At 40.6% G+C, this 14,572-nt stretch overlaps 2 protein-coding genes across 8 annotated transcripts; both read right to left on the bottom strand.

Annotated features, from left to right (window-relative positions):
• On the bottom strand, positions 1-987 carry LOC113700601 (putative late blight resistance protein homolog R1A-3). Its single transcript, XM_027221069.2, has one exon. It carries the CDS (start codon positions 985-987, stop codon positions 1-3), a length of 987 nt encoding a protein of 328 aa, XP_027076870.2.
• LOC113701912 (putative late blight resistance protein homolog R1B-23) lies at positions 848-9,947 on the bottom strand. 7 transcript variants are annotated; one of them, XM_072058956.1, is made up of 6 exons: positions 9,493-9,947; positions 8,123-8,596; positions 7,817-7,862; positions 5,741-5,831; positions 3,324-5,664; positions 848-3,240 (listed from the first exon to the last, which is right to left on the bottom strand). In XM_072058956.1, exon 6 carries the CDS (start codon positions 3,119-3,121, stop codon positions 989-991), a length of 2,133 nt encoding a protein of 710 aa, XP_071915057.1. In that variant the 5' UTR covers positions 3,122-3,240; positions 3,324-5,664; positions 5,741-5,831; positions 7,817-7,862; positions 8,123-8,596; positions 9,493-9,947; the 3' UTR covers positions 848-988. The 7 variants fall into 7 exon arrangements, with proteins under 7 accessions (XP_071915057.1, XP_027078613.1, XP_027078612.1 ...); XM_027222812.2 differs by having other exon boundaries at positions 3,501-5,664; XM_027222811.2 differs by having other exon boundaries at positions 848-5,667.
• Positions 9,948-14,572: the final 4,625 nt, after the last annotated feature.

The raw sequence follows: 14,572 nt of genomic DNA, 5'->3' as shown, positions 1-14,572 counted from the left end.
TCAAGAAATTGCCCAAATCTTAAAATTTTCTTGAATAAATATTTTTAGACACTCGTTTCCCATATCCATCTGTTGTTCTTGAATTTGCTTAACCAAGCTTGCGGTAGACTTGTGACACCATTTGACCTCTATCACTTCAATAGTTGGAATATCCCCTAAACAAGAAGGGACTTCTTCCAGCTTAGAACAACCTTCCAAAACCAGTTTCTGAAGAGGGGGGAAATCATCACAAGAGGCTGTCCACCTGACAATGTCCAAGTATGCCAACTTCAAGAATCTGAGCTTAGGAAATGCCCCTTCTCCCATTTCCCATGTTTCCCCCACAAAGGCTCCACTTAATTTGAGCACTTCAAGATTGGGCAGCTCTGCAATTGCTGATATTTTATTCCATGGCAGTTTATTTTGTTCAAACCTGGCAAGCAACCCCGGCCCATCAAGGATTGAGAGTGTTAGTTTTCGTAGGTTTAGGGGGAATGCAAACTCAACTCTCTGAAAGCTAACCACTTTGAGTGATTCTAGTTGACTCAAAAAATCGAGCTTGATAATCCCGTCGAAACTCTCAGCAGAGTATCTTCTGCCCCCCACGCATTTTAGCCTGCGGATGCTTGGTAACTTTGTCAGTGTCTTTTGGAAAATTTGAGGTGAGGGATCAACAGCAAGGGTAAAGGTTTCAAAATGATATATATCTTGGGAGACTTCAAGATCGTCAGATGAAAGACTAAAAGCAACTGGAGAAAGAATACCTTCCACATATAGGTGCCTCAATTTCTTCATGCTCCGAATAGTATCAGGCAATCCAACATTTCCATCATACACTTTGATGATAAAAGTTTCTAACCTTGAGAGATTGGCTATTGACGATGGGATGGAATTTATATAACACTGAATGGTCAAGTATCTCAGGTGAACAAGCAATACTACTTCCCTTGGAAAATAACTACCAAGACAAAGTTTTCCCAAATCCAGCACTCTAAGAAGTTTAAACATCTTAAAACGGAATGAGTAAACACCACAGTACAAACTTCCAATCATGATTGGAAAACCAGATCAAGGAGCGTAAATTGGGAAAAAGTAGTCTCGAATTCTTCAATTCCTCTTCTGTGGCAGAGTAAATAAAAAATCGATCGGTGCTGTATGATCCATTATAAGTAGAAAGCTCAGTATGCCCAGGCAAAATCCGTAGAAATCTTTCTTCTTTGGCTTTTTCCACGCAAAACTCATGCACCAAATCATGAATTCGGCAAGCTTTGACCCCCCCTACAGATCTTTGTAGCGTAACCATAACTAAACTTCTAGTGATCAGATCCGTCAAGTAGCCATCTGCCACATCCTCTAAGTCACTTGGCTCAGTCTTCCGCACAAATCCTTCAGAGATCCATAACAACTTTAACTTTCGAACAGGAATGTCTTGGTCTTCCTGGAATGCACCAAGGTAGAGGAGGCATGGCTTCAAATAATCGGGTAAATGACTGTAACACAGCTCCAGTGTCTTCATGCAGTGCTCGGTCTCAATAACTGAGCGAGAGCTCAGACTATTTGCAACTTCTTCCCAGCAATCTTCCTTAACATTTGAAAGAATTCCAGCAACAAGGATAACTGTGAGAGGTAGGCCCTTACAATTTTTTGCTATTTGCTTTCCAACTACTCTTAATGCTGGAGGACAAACTTCTTTGCCGAATATCTTTGTCTGCAGCAATGCCCAACTCTCTTCATCCATAAGTTGCCGAAGATGGTGAGGCGTGCAATCTCGTTTGAATTGTGAAGACAAATTATGAAATCTACTGGTGAAAAGAATCCTGCTTCCATTGGCATCATCTGGCAATGATGGTTTCAACAAGTTCCATGGCTCAATGTCCCACACATCGTCCAAAATGATGAGATACCTATTCCCCTTCAAACACTTGTAGAGCTTTTCTGCCAAATCATCTTCATTCATATTCAGATATTGGTCAAACCTCTCAGAAGCTATAAAACCAAGAATCTGAACCAACAAATTGTGCTTGCTATACACTTGAGAAAGAGTACACCAAGCACAAATATGAAAGTGGCCTAAAACTGAAGGATCATTGAAAACTTTGCTGGCTAATGCTGTCTTGCCAAGTCCAGGCATGCCCACAATCGAAACAATATCCAACAGCTTTGAACCCCTGGTAATTTTATCCATAATTGTTTTTACCTCATCATCAAGACCCACCAGAACATCATTCAATCCCAGGGTGTTATGTTGTGATTTAATGCAAATAAAATTCTTCGTGACCCTCTGAGCTTCAATATCATGCCTCATGCTGTCATAGATTTCAAGAGCCTCAGTCTTCACAAGTTTGATATCTCCAGCAATAGTATCCAAACATTCAGGTTTATCCCCCACCACAACAGAGTCTATCACTAACTCTGCCTTATATGCAACCTCCATCACATGATTCCAAACATCTCGTAGTTTTTCATTTTGGTTGCGCTGCTCCAGAATATTTTGTAGAAAAGATCTTAAGAATATAAGATCTTCTTGGATTGTGAGGATTTGATCCTTTGGAAGAGTAACTAAATCATGCTCAGAACATGCTAGTTCCACAAGATTTTCTAGTAGGAAATCAATGGAGCCCAACTCATTGGTCCTTGGAAACCTATATGATGATGGTGACGTAACTGGATAAATTTGTGTAACTTCTCCCTTAATAACCTCAAGCACTTTCAGCAAATGAAACAGCTCAAGATCTGTTTCCTTGGCCAGGCCTATTTCTATTTCATTCACAGAAAGTGAGAAAGTCATGATTCCTGCATCACAGACCACAATTCTGATAAGATCCTTCAGTTCGTCATGTAGCTCATTGAACCTCTCTTGCTGCTGGCTAAGAAGGATACTCAGGAATCTCACTCCCTGATGGAATTTTAGCATTTGATCCTTCACTGGAACCAGAATGCTATTATGTGATATTAGGTCCATAATGTAATCTAGGAGACAGACAATAAATTTAGCCACCAGATTCTTGTTCTCCTCAAGAGCTAAATTGTGTGATGATCTTGACAATTTTGAAGCAGTTAGGACATGGATATAAGTTTCTTGGACTTGGGGATCAACCGGATCAATCTTCTCGTGCAGCAGTTGAGAAATTTCAAATTCCATTGCATTGCAAACCTCTTCATCGTCTCTCTCAAACCAAGATATAGAAATCAGGCGTGCAGCTTTGATAGCCACAACTTCAGTGTGAATCAGCAGATCATCAATTGCTCACCCTGAACGCCCTGCAGTGTGACAAAGCAAATGAAACTCTTCAAGAACATTAGTTTCTCTTTAAGGGTATGTATTAGATAATGAAAAGCTTCACCAAATTCATGATCTCCGAAGAGAAGATCCTCCAGATTATCAGAGAGGGAATCAATGAGATCCATAACTAGTCGTGTATCTCCCAGTGAGTAATGGCCCAACAAAATATTGATCCATGATTCATTGATTTCTTTCTCAAACAACAATTCGATATCTTCCTGGAATCCAACGAGCTCACCTTCAATGCCACTAAAATCTGATGCACCAGATTGCATATCTCTAAGATAAGCAGAGTGAAGATCGTGCTGTATCCTGGTAACCAGATCTTGAATTGTGAACAAAATAATACTATGTCTCACTCTGTCAGACTTAGTATTAGCCTTCTCCTCCTGATCATGTTCCAAAATCGTTCCATGATTCCTCCTCCTGCAATTTCTCATATACAGATCAAAAGTTTTCAATAATCTAACCTCCAGCATCAGGTTCCTGATATCAGAAGAAAAATACTTGCTGAACGGATTGTCACACCATTCCAGATAATCCAAGGCAAGATCAAAGTAACTAGTAGCACTAATGAAGGGCATCTCCATTTTACTACTACTTTTCAATCTGATATCAGATTGCTATCTCTCTAGCTATTGAAAGAACTTAGTTCCAGATCTATAACTTTCTCACAAGTCATAATTTAAAGCAGTCGAACACCAATAGTCAAATATTGCTGCCAAGACTTTCTCTTTTCTTTTCTTTTCTTTATCTATTCACCATTTTTTTTTTAAATTTGGGAAGGGGACTCGGTGACAATATCAAGTCAACAAACACCAATTTCACTCTCCCTGTCTAGCGTCCTTGTTTAATTTCTTCATATGACATCGTCTGCAGGCCATCATTTAATAGGTCGAACCCAAACTCAACGATTGCTAAAATCTGCCATTGAATGAAAGATGAAGTGAATAATTGGAAACATAGCTAAAACATTGTGTTTAGACTTGCAAAATGCCCATTGCACTCTGCTCTTAACTTTTTCTCCTGACAAGAATGCTATGTGAGTATTTACCCTGGGAACTTCTTGGCCTTGTTATTCTATCTTATCTTCATTGATCTTCAGAAACCAAACTGCTATTATTTGGTGCAGGTATTATGTATTAATTATGTAAAAACTTTTGACTTTTTGAGTTTTTTAATGAAAGATGCTGTAGTTAATTCTTCTAACTGCGTTCTTCAAAAGATTTGATTTGAATTGTTGTGAGTTGACTGACTAAACTAATCTAAACTCATGGAGGATATGAGTCTATTATCTAAGCATTCTATGAAATTTTAATACATAATGTCCAAAAAACTTGAATGCACTTTGTAGCTGAGAGCAATTCGCAATTTTTTTTAGCTTAGTGACACATTAAGAACAAAATATCCACCACAACCTTTTTTGGAACTCAATGGCAGTTTTCCTTGTCTCTATTTTCCAGGTCCATTGCAATATACTGGCAATCTGTAACTCCCCCCCCCCAAAAAAAAAAAAAAAAACTGTTGCAGTACTGCAGTTTTAATCCTATAATGAACAGAAACAAAAGTCGAATCAAATAAGCAGACAGGTCAGAGTAAACAGTAGACAAGTCAGAAGAAAATGGGCATCAGGGACACATTTAATACCATGGCTGGATTTCCTTAAGAAAAGTAGTATAGATAAACAGAAAGATCTATGATTTTGGAGTAGATAATAGACATGTAAATGAACAAGACACGGATAAAAACTCATATTTATTATAAACAAAAATACAATTTGTCCGTCATTGAGAACATAGTTAATATAAACAAAATCTAAAATTTTATCCTTCTTATCCTACTCAGATCTTCATCACTTCTTGCAAGTTAATTACTGAGAGAAAAATATACTATCCAATTCAATTTGGCGCATGGTTTTTCCTTTAGAGCAAAACAGTGCAATCTAATAATTTTTCACTGGATTACAATAGTCATTTTCTTTTGATTGAGAGCAAATGAAATTTATATTGCTGCTCTTTCGGAGTCTGAGCTACCAGCAACACTTGATCCACTTCATCAGCGAAGAGCAATGGCTGCTTATGAATGGTGCAAAAGAAGAAGTTTTAACACAACTTATAAGATGATGAGCAAGCTAGTGAGCTACGATGCTGGAAGGAAGAGATTATCTGTCAAGAACAAGATCAAACAGGGAGAGCATGAAGTTTCAATAGCTGATGAAGCCTCCGGCGAGTGACTGATCCATCCAGTTAAGAAATATTCAATTCAAGAACCTTGCCAGCATCAGAAATACTTCCCTAGTTGAGGGATCCGTTCCAGGCCAGTAATGCAAGAAGGCTATCAAGCCATCCATGCGTGCTCCAGCAGTCTGTGGTTTTATTTTGGTTGTCCTCCTGTGCAGTACCCTGCTGCATTACGTACTTGAATTAATGAAAGGAACTAGTAGAAGAAAAAAGAAATAGAGAAGTGGAGCATTTATACCAGACAATTTACAGGCAAAAACTTAGCAGTACAGTTCCAATATCTGTTTAAAAGTTGGATGGCCTTTCTTGGAGGACCTGCAAAAGGAAATCTAAGATTTATAGAACACAAGAGTCAGATGCTGTTTTTCGGCTTTGAGGGGCAATGGAACAAAAAAGAAAAGCCAGGATATGGAGCAGAAGAAAAAGATCGACAATAACCTTTCAATTCAAGGAGACTAAGCCTCACGAGGGGGGAGGGGGAAAGGTGAGGGCTTGAGAATTGAACTAGATTCCTCCTGATTATCTGTTTAATTTTCCTACCAGCAGAGCTGGCTAAAGGGTAAAACCACAAAGCAAACAATAAATTTGACCACCTTCTCTTGGGTTTGGTCAGCCAAAGATAGGACCCTTGGGGAGCTTCCAAATGTCTTTCATATGGAAAAGAACAGAGAGTACATATGTAGACTACGAAACCCAAAGTAGGTGAAGTGATCCTCGATTAGAGGCTAATAATAACATGAAGGAACACCAGAACAGATGACTGTCATTATCCTTTTTTACACTTTTCAGCAATAAAGAATAAAAAATAGACATGATCAAACCACTATGGCAGTTCCAGTTTAGCAACAAAATGCATTTCTAGCTTTCTGAATATTTCAATTGGCACAAGACAGAAAATGTGCCACCTTTGGGCATCAGCTCTCTATACAGACAATTACTGTCGGACTATCTTCCAGATAACTTTCCACTCCCTGTACTCCCTCCTCCCTCTCAAAGACCAACTTTTGGTGGGAGAGAGAGAGTAGATGCTGCAAAAACATCTTTAATAACCATTCCTAGAAAAGGAGAAGTTGCATGGATGATGCACTACCAGTTAGCAGCAACTTATAATCAATGGTAATTCACTTCCTGTAGTATTAGAAAATGATTTGTGTAAACATGTTAATGAATTGCACGAATCATGATAGTGGCATCATGGCATGATTGAATGCTTGTACCACCATGATAGTGGCATCATGGCATGATTGAATGCTTGTACCACTTTTAGGCATCAAATGCCATAGCAATTTGCAAAGACCTTCTAGCCTGTTGTCTCTTCCTTAAAACTCATATGTCCCATTCTCAACAAGTAATACATTAACGGGACATTTGTTCAGGATATTAAATTGGTATTCCTGCATTCGCTAGCTCTCATCTTCCCTTAGCTGGCAGTTGATCTATGAGCCAGAAGTTGGTATATTCTTCTCTTCCATCTATTTTTTTCATTTTCTTTTTCTTTTTCTTCTCTTCCCTCTTTGATCAGAAAAATTCACCAGAATCGTTCCCAGGATTCACAATAGCTGTGATTAACTAGAAGTGCAGAAACTAAATCAAACATTTTTTGTTTCTTAAAGATGTTGCAACTTTACCAATTAATTGCAAATGGGAAGCCAGACTGCACAAGTTGGATAGAGGACAAAGTAATAGTCAAAATGCTAAATCTAAATTTTGGTAATGATTCCTTTCGTCAAGTTCAAATTCCCTTCCTCTTTTGCTCCACATCCAGAAACTTTTAGCATCTTTTGGTAAATCAGTTAAATGTTCCATGCAAAATCTATAGGTATTACCAAAGATTACATAAAGTAGATGTCTCTAGAAATTTGTTCGTCTTCAGGAAACGAAGGATACAATCTAACTTTAACAGCTAGAAATTTGTTTCTTTAGCTTCTTTATGCATATCAAGGTGTCAGAAGAACATGGCTAATGGCCAAGGCTAAGCACAACTAGTTTGCAAAGTTTAGAACATTCTACAGGAACATAGCATAACAAAACTCTTGAAAAACAAGCAGGAGCAAACTCACATATCTAGATGGCAAAAATGAAAAAAGAGGAATAAAAACCAGAAAAATAAAAATCCTTATGTTTACCAAGCTCTGAGTTTTTAATACACATATTCTACACAACATGACCACAATAGCATACCGAATTCTTGGCAATTCAAAATAAATAGAAAAAAGAAACGGAAAAAGAAAGTGTCAGGTCATTCAGCTATTTGATTTCAAAAAAGAAAATTAGTACTCTCACTGGAATACAGAACAGGAATAGTAAAGTGTACCTGGCATGTATTCTTGTGCTCTGCTGGTTGAAAGGATCACACAAATCTGTAGCCATATTGAAGAAAATTTCAGAAACTGGGACGATTGATCATAAACATTATGAAATATTGAAGGAACTGAGAACATCAGAATAGTATATAGAAATAAATATATTTGATAGACAATGTTGAATTCATATATGCATGTCTAATCAAATCAAATAATTAATTGGAAATCTCCAGAAATTGCGTTGAGAAGCACGAAAAGTTATAGCATTGAACTGATTGAACATATACAAATAGAACATCAAAGAAAATATATCTAACCTAATAAGTGGAACCACACTCTGCTTTTGCAAAATGTGATGAGAGGAGATCGACTCTCTTTCTGAGTTGGCACTTAGAAGAAAACGTGGACCATCACCAATTCCGTGCAGCAGCAACAATCTTTAGATCCTTATTTCCCATATCCATCTGTTCTTGCCGAATTTGCTTCACAGAATTTACTGCAGACTCAGGACACCATATTACCTCAATCATGTCAAGAGTGAGGGCTTCCCCTAAACAAGAAGGGACCTCTTCCAGCCATTTACACATAGTCAAAACCAATTTCTCAAGACAGCAAAAATTATCAGAAGAGGCGGTCCACCAGCGAAAGTCCAACTGTGACAATTTCAAGAATCGGAGGTTTTGGAACTCCCCTTCTTGCATTTCCCACTTTTCCCCCGCAAAGGAATCATAGCCTAATTTAAGGACTTCAAGGTTGGGGAGCTTTCCAATTGCTGAAATTTTACTCCATGGCTGACGATTATTTGAGAAAGTCAATTACATGTGTCGAATCTGTGCAATAATAAATACTAAAAAGTCCTAATTACCACCACAATTAATTATAGAGTAAATCTAAATACTGGAGCAGGGACCCTAGGTGTGTAATGGGTTACTTGATTCATCCTATTTTCGAAGAGTTTGCTTGATCCGTTATACCAGATTTGTCTATAACAATATTAATTTTGCGTACAATGGCAAGTAGGGTCGATTCCACAGGAAACGGGTAGAAAGTTGTTTCTTTCCAAGTCAATAGAATAAAATTGGGGGATGATTAATGGGATGAAAATGAAAATAAAATAAAATAAGTAAAATTCAAAAGATAACTCAACAAGTACAATTTACTAAAATTAGCAATTAATAAAATTCTACCCAAATGATCTACTGCTTAAGCACGGTCCAATTAAATGATCATCGATGCAAAGATATTTCATTCATTCGTCATTAGCTTGGTTATAGTTATCAATAAACTCTAACAACCAGTTCTTCCTTACTTTTTCGACAGTCAAGGTACGACCGTTGACTGCTTCCCTAACCAGAAAACAACCCTAAGTACGACCATAGGAATTTAATTATCCAATTGCATTAAAGCTAGAAGAACCCAACCCTAATCAATAAACACGCTAAAAGGATTTATTTAAACTAGATCTTGCGTTCCCCCAATATAAAGCCAATTATGGTGGTTGCCACTAGGTATCAACTAAATGAACAATTACGGATTCAATTTAGTTAATGTGACAGTAGGCTATTAAATTAAATCAAATACCCGGCCGTTGATATTCAATTAATAAAATACCCATGAACAATTAATTCAGGAAATGCACGAATAGTAACGAATTGGAAGAAATAATAAAAATTTGATTAGATCTCACAGATGTTATGCCCCGCGTCTTCGCGTTAATCCCTGGGTAGAATGGGGATTTTAGCCACTTCTCATCATATCAAGCTCGCGAGATTTGATTAATATCATCCACTCAATGGCCCAGGAATTAATTGCCGAGGAATTGGGGAAGATGAATTAATCGGAGTAACAACAAAGAAAAATCTGGCTTCGTCTTCGTATTGGAGCCACCAGTGTACGAACAAAAGCTAAAGTAAATTATACAGAGCCAAAATAAGAGCCAAGGAGTCAAAGTGTCACAGTCGAAAAGCAAAACGAAAATCTGCAATCGTCTGACCGCTCTAGAAAAGAAAACCAAAGCTAATGTCTCAAGTACACGTGAATCTGGCCTTCCTCCCCTTGGCCGCTCAAAACAAGAAAAGAAGAAAAAGCGTCTGCCCCTCTGAGCAAAAGCCAATCTCCTGAAAAAAACATCCCTCCCCCTCTCTTTCTTTCTCTTTCTTTTATTCAAGCCGCCGCCAGTAGTCTTCAAAGGGTTAGGAGGCCCACAACTTTTGTTTAAAGGTTCTAATCTAATGCTCCGGGTTCACGTGGACCGGGCTCCTTAGTTGGCTTGGCTGCAATTAATCCTGCGAGTCCGTCTTTTTGATGTAACTCTTTCGGTCTCTGGCGTGGGCATGTCCTGAGACAAAAAGTCTTCTGAAATTTTTGCCCTGCGAGAGCACTTTTTTCGCCAACCACCTATAATCCATGCAAATATGAAATATGAGCAAAACTTCAATATTTAGCACATTAAATAGCCAAAATTAGGACAAAATAATAGTGCAAAATGTGCCAAATAATTGCTCTATCAAATCCCCCCACATCTAGACAATGCTTGTCCTCAAGCATTTCGAAACTCAGAAGTACAACCAAGCGAGCAAAGGTCATGTGGTAATCTATACTAACACAAACATCTCAGATCCCTGACAATATTGCCAAAATTAGAACACACAGGACATGTGGTAATTCAAAGAAAATGTATGAATGCTAGGACCGCTCAAATCAACACCACGGAATGGAATTACCATAGGCTTGCACATTTATCACATCTCCACCACTGAAAAGTAAACTGAATACACAAATCAAAGGAACTTCGATAAGGTTGTAATGGGGCTTAGGTAAAGGCAGGGTAGGAAGGTATAGACAGGGGGTATGTGTCAAGAGACTGTCCGAAACCCACCATGTAACCATAATGCTTCGCCGGAGAAATTCCCCGAACAAGACAGTTTCCACCTGCTGTACACACTGAGCAAGTGCCGCTATATATATATATATATTTTTAAAGGGGAATGTCTTGCAAGGCGTGGGCACGCCCTGTAAGCCAAAGTCTTCTGATCACTTCCTTCAAGTTTTTTTTTTTTTTTAAGGGAGAATGTCTTGCAAGGCGTGGGCACGCCCTGTAAGACAGAGTCTTCTGATCAATGGCCTTTTGTCAATTTCTCCCCTTTATACAAGGATAGCATCATACAGCTCCTAATCTAACAACACTTGCAACCCCAGATTTATTTGCCTTGCTCAAATGATGGAATTCAGACATCCCTTGACAACGTAGGGGTGAAAAAGAAAGTCTAAAGAGGTCTTGGGTCATCAACATGGCTAACAAACAAACTCGACGGATAAAAACTCAAATTGGTTTACTATTGGGAGACAAGATGAAGGCATGGTTTTTAGGAAGTTAAAGGAGGTTTAATCCTAAATGCCCTTATCATTTCAAATTCATCCAGTTCAACAAAATGTGGTATCGACATGTACAAAATAGCAAGTTCTAGAATGCCAATATCATGTGTGATATTCACTCAATCAAACAACAAAAGAGCAAACAAGAATAATGTGCTCAAACAAGGCTCAAAAGCTCCCAAATTACAAGAATGAGTCAAATCCAGCATATTCAACATTCGACGACATTGCCAAAGGAAGCAAAATGCACGGCTAGCATATCTGACCACATACCCATGCACCATGATTGTACAATTCATCATAGCAGCATGCTCTAACAGCTAAGAAACGAAGCAATAGAAAGAAAGTCAACTAACTACACACCCCTATATATATATATTTTTTTTTGCAGTAAAAGGAATTAATGGTAGTAAAAGGAAATAATAACAACCATCCTCAACCATCCCCCCCACACCTAAAATCTACATTGTCCCCAATGTAGAAATGACAAATGAAGTAGGAGGGGAATAAGTAGAGAAACTTCCCTAACTACCGAGAGAGGGCACTGAGGCACTAAGGTGGAGGAGGATGAGGTGGGGTGAATCCAATGTGAGCGAAGAAGGTCGCTTGATTGTTTGCCTGAATACGGGCGAACACCTGGAGCGCCTCAAGACGGCCATCTAATCTTGACACTTGGGTGTTTAGCTCATCAGCGGAATGTTGGAAGTGCTGGTAGCTAGAGTCCTAAACAGGAGGAGTATGAGAGGAAGACGGGCCCGCTTGATCTGGATGGGGTGGAGAGTCAGTGGAGGGGACAGTCAGAGGCACCTGGGGCTGTGGCCCGCCCTCGCCAGGGGGCGTAAACTGATAGACATCGCCCATTTTGAAAATAACCCCCATTCGCTCCAAGCTGCGCAAATCCAGTGGCTCTATCTCACGAGCCAGAGCGAAGCGGTGCTCTCCGTCGAGGTCTAGCAACCCCAATCGAATGGCTAAGTGAGCAATGAGTGAGCCCAGAATCACCGGTTTATTATGCTTTTGAATGACCGATTGCATTTGGGTGGCTACCCAACATCCCAAGTTAACCTGAACTTTGTTGCGCATGCACCAAAGAAAATAAAATTCCACCTTGATGAGAGTGCCGGAGGAATCCTTTCGGCCCGAGAAATTGTGCGCCAAAAACCGATGGATGACCTTCAAAACAGGATCCTTCAGATGAGAGGCCTTGGACTGACTCGGATTGTAAAGTTGACGATCCGTGGACCACTTCCTCCAAATGTCAATGTAATCCGTAGAAAACGGTCTGGTGTAGTCACACGCACTGTTTATATATGCCCCAGATGCAATGGTATCTTCACTAACAAATCCCAAAGTCAGATTAAACTCATTAATGGACATACTATACTATGTGCCCCTTAATCTGAATTGAATAGTCCCCTTCTCATCCAAAGTGATGAATTCATTTTTTAAGAACTCGAAGGTGGAGTAGAATTCACAACACAACTCCTCAAACGTGGCGTAACCAATGGTGAGGTACTTTTCCCAACCTATTGCCGAGAACAACTGTTCAACTTCTCGGACAGTCTGCAAATGGTCCAGGGTTAGGGCATGGAAGCATTTATAGGGGGCAACGGGACGGTACACTAAGCTGTTAAGCCGGTTCCCCCCACTCTCCGGGAGACATAGTGCTCTTATTCAGGCCCAAATGGGATCGAATTGGGGGTTGAACCGGGGCTCGTCGCTTACGAGGTTGGGACCCAGACGGCCCGGCAGTTATTGCCTTTTTCGGAGGCATTCGGTGACCACAGGCGAAGTGTAAATCAGCTTAGAGACAACCAACCAACCACCAAAAATAAATAGGGGACCACAATTAACAATTAATATCCATTAGTCAGTAGTCCAATATCCCGAAGGGAAGACAATTACCCTATCAAACGACGACAAGGCAACAAACACAAGAACTCCCTACTGCTGTCACGTGGCAGACAACAATAATTAAGACAAGCAGAATCGAGCCCCCAAACAATGAATTTAGTAGTCAATTATGTCTAACAGAGGGGGAATTACTAGCCACGTTTACCAAATATTCAATCACCAGAACCCACAGATATAGCAAACTCGAGTCTGAGTCAAATATAGCAACTAGATCCCAAATTCGAAGACCAGTGGCAGAAATTGAGGAAAAAATATGGGTACCACTTTTGCCAGGCTGGAGGAGGTCGTGGTAGCACCACACGGCGAGAGGGGCTGGCGGACGTGGAGACGCGCGGTGGGCGCGCGCTGCTGGTGAGGCGCTCGGCTGGTGCTGGTCCCGCACTGAGGGAGGCTAGCGAGCTGGGGTCGCGCGAGGCGGGCGCGCGCTGCTGGGCTGCGCAGGGGAGAAAGCCCGCGCGCGCGGCTGGACTCTGGTCTGCGCCGCGCGCGACTGGAAGTATCGAGCTTGGGCTCGCGGGTCGCGCGCCAACAGGTGCTGGTCACGTGCTGAGGGAGGCGGGCAGCGTGCTGGAGGCGCGCGTACTGGTGGTGCGCGCTGTCGGGGCGACGGATCTGGCGGCGGCGGCTGAATGGAGGGGCGGCGGACAGCGATAGAGAGAGGCGCGCAGGCAGTGGCGAAGACGGTGGCGGTAGCTCACGGTGGCTGGCAGCGACGGGCGTCGACGAGTGGTGGAGCGGTAGCGGACGACGAACAACAAAAAGGGAAGAGAAGTTGTTGCAGCGTAGCCAAAAGAAATTGGGAGGAAATAGGCCAAGACCAGTCAAAGAAGAAGGAAAAGTGGAAGAAATAGGGTCTTGGTCAAAAAAAAAATTTTTTATTACTTTCGCTATCGGAAGGGTTGGAAGGCGTGGGCACACCTTGGAGGACCTGGTCTTCTGACCATCGCATCCTAATGATGCTAAAAAGAGTTTTTGTCAAGGCGTGGGCACGCCTTGGAGCTGCTAGTCTCCAATTCGCACAGTTAACCTGGCGTGTCCCTTTCCAAGGTGCGGGCACGCCTTGAAACCCCTAGTCTTCTGTTTATCACCACAAAAGCAATTAAATTGGAAAAATGGAACTGAAAAATTGCAAAGTACGAAAAGTAACCCCCAATTAATGCTTTGAGCCTTGGGTTGCCTCCCAAGTAGCGCCTTTCTTTAATGTCTTTGGCTAGACATGGCCATCAGCTGTTTAGACCTCACAACTTGAATCATCAAGAGATATAACCTCCACTTGCTCACTATTAAACCCTTCATAATAAGGTTTTAGACAGTGACCATTGACTACGAACTTTTTCTCTGTCTTAAGACTTTGGATTTCCACTGTACCATAATGAAAAATATTAGAAACAACAAATTGACCAATCCAACGGGAACGCAACTTACCAGGAAAAAACTTAAGTCTCGAGTGATAAAGTAGGACTTTTTGCCCTACTACA

Source organism: Coffea arabica, chromosome 7e (genome assembly GCF_036785885.1).
Source record: "Coffea arabica cultivar ET-39 chromosome 7e, Coffea Arabica ET-39 HiFi, whole genome shotgun sequence".
NCBI classification, from domain to species: Eukaryota; Viridiplantae; Streptophyta; class Magnoliopsida; order Gentianales; family Rubiaceae; genus Coffea; species Coffea arabica.
Note: the sequence above shows the minus strand (reverse complement) of the source record. Positions and strands in the feature narration are given on the sequence as shown.

What these genes read in the sequence shown, in the direction of transcription:
- LOC113700601 (XM_027221069.2), bottom strand. Translation starts at nt 987, where the DNA reads ATGTTTAAACTTCTTAGAGTGCTGGATTTGGGAAAACTTTGTCTTGGT.
- LOC113701912 (XM_027222811.2), bottom strand. Translation starts at nt 3,121, where the DNA reads ATGGAATTTGAAATTTCTCAACTGCTGCACGAGAAGATTGATCCGGTT.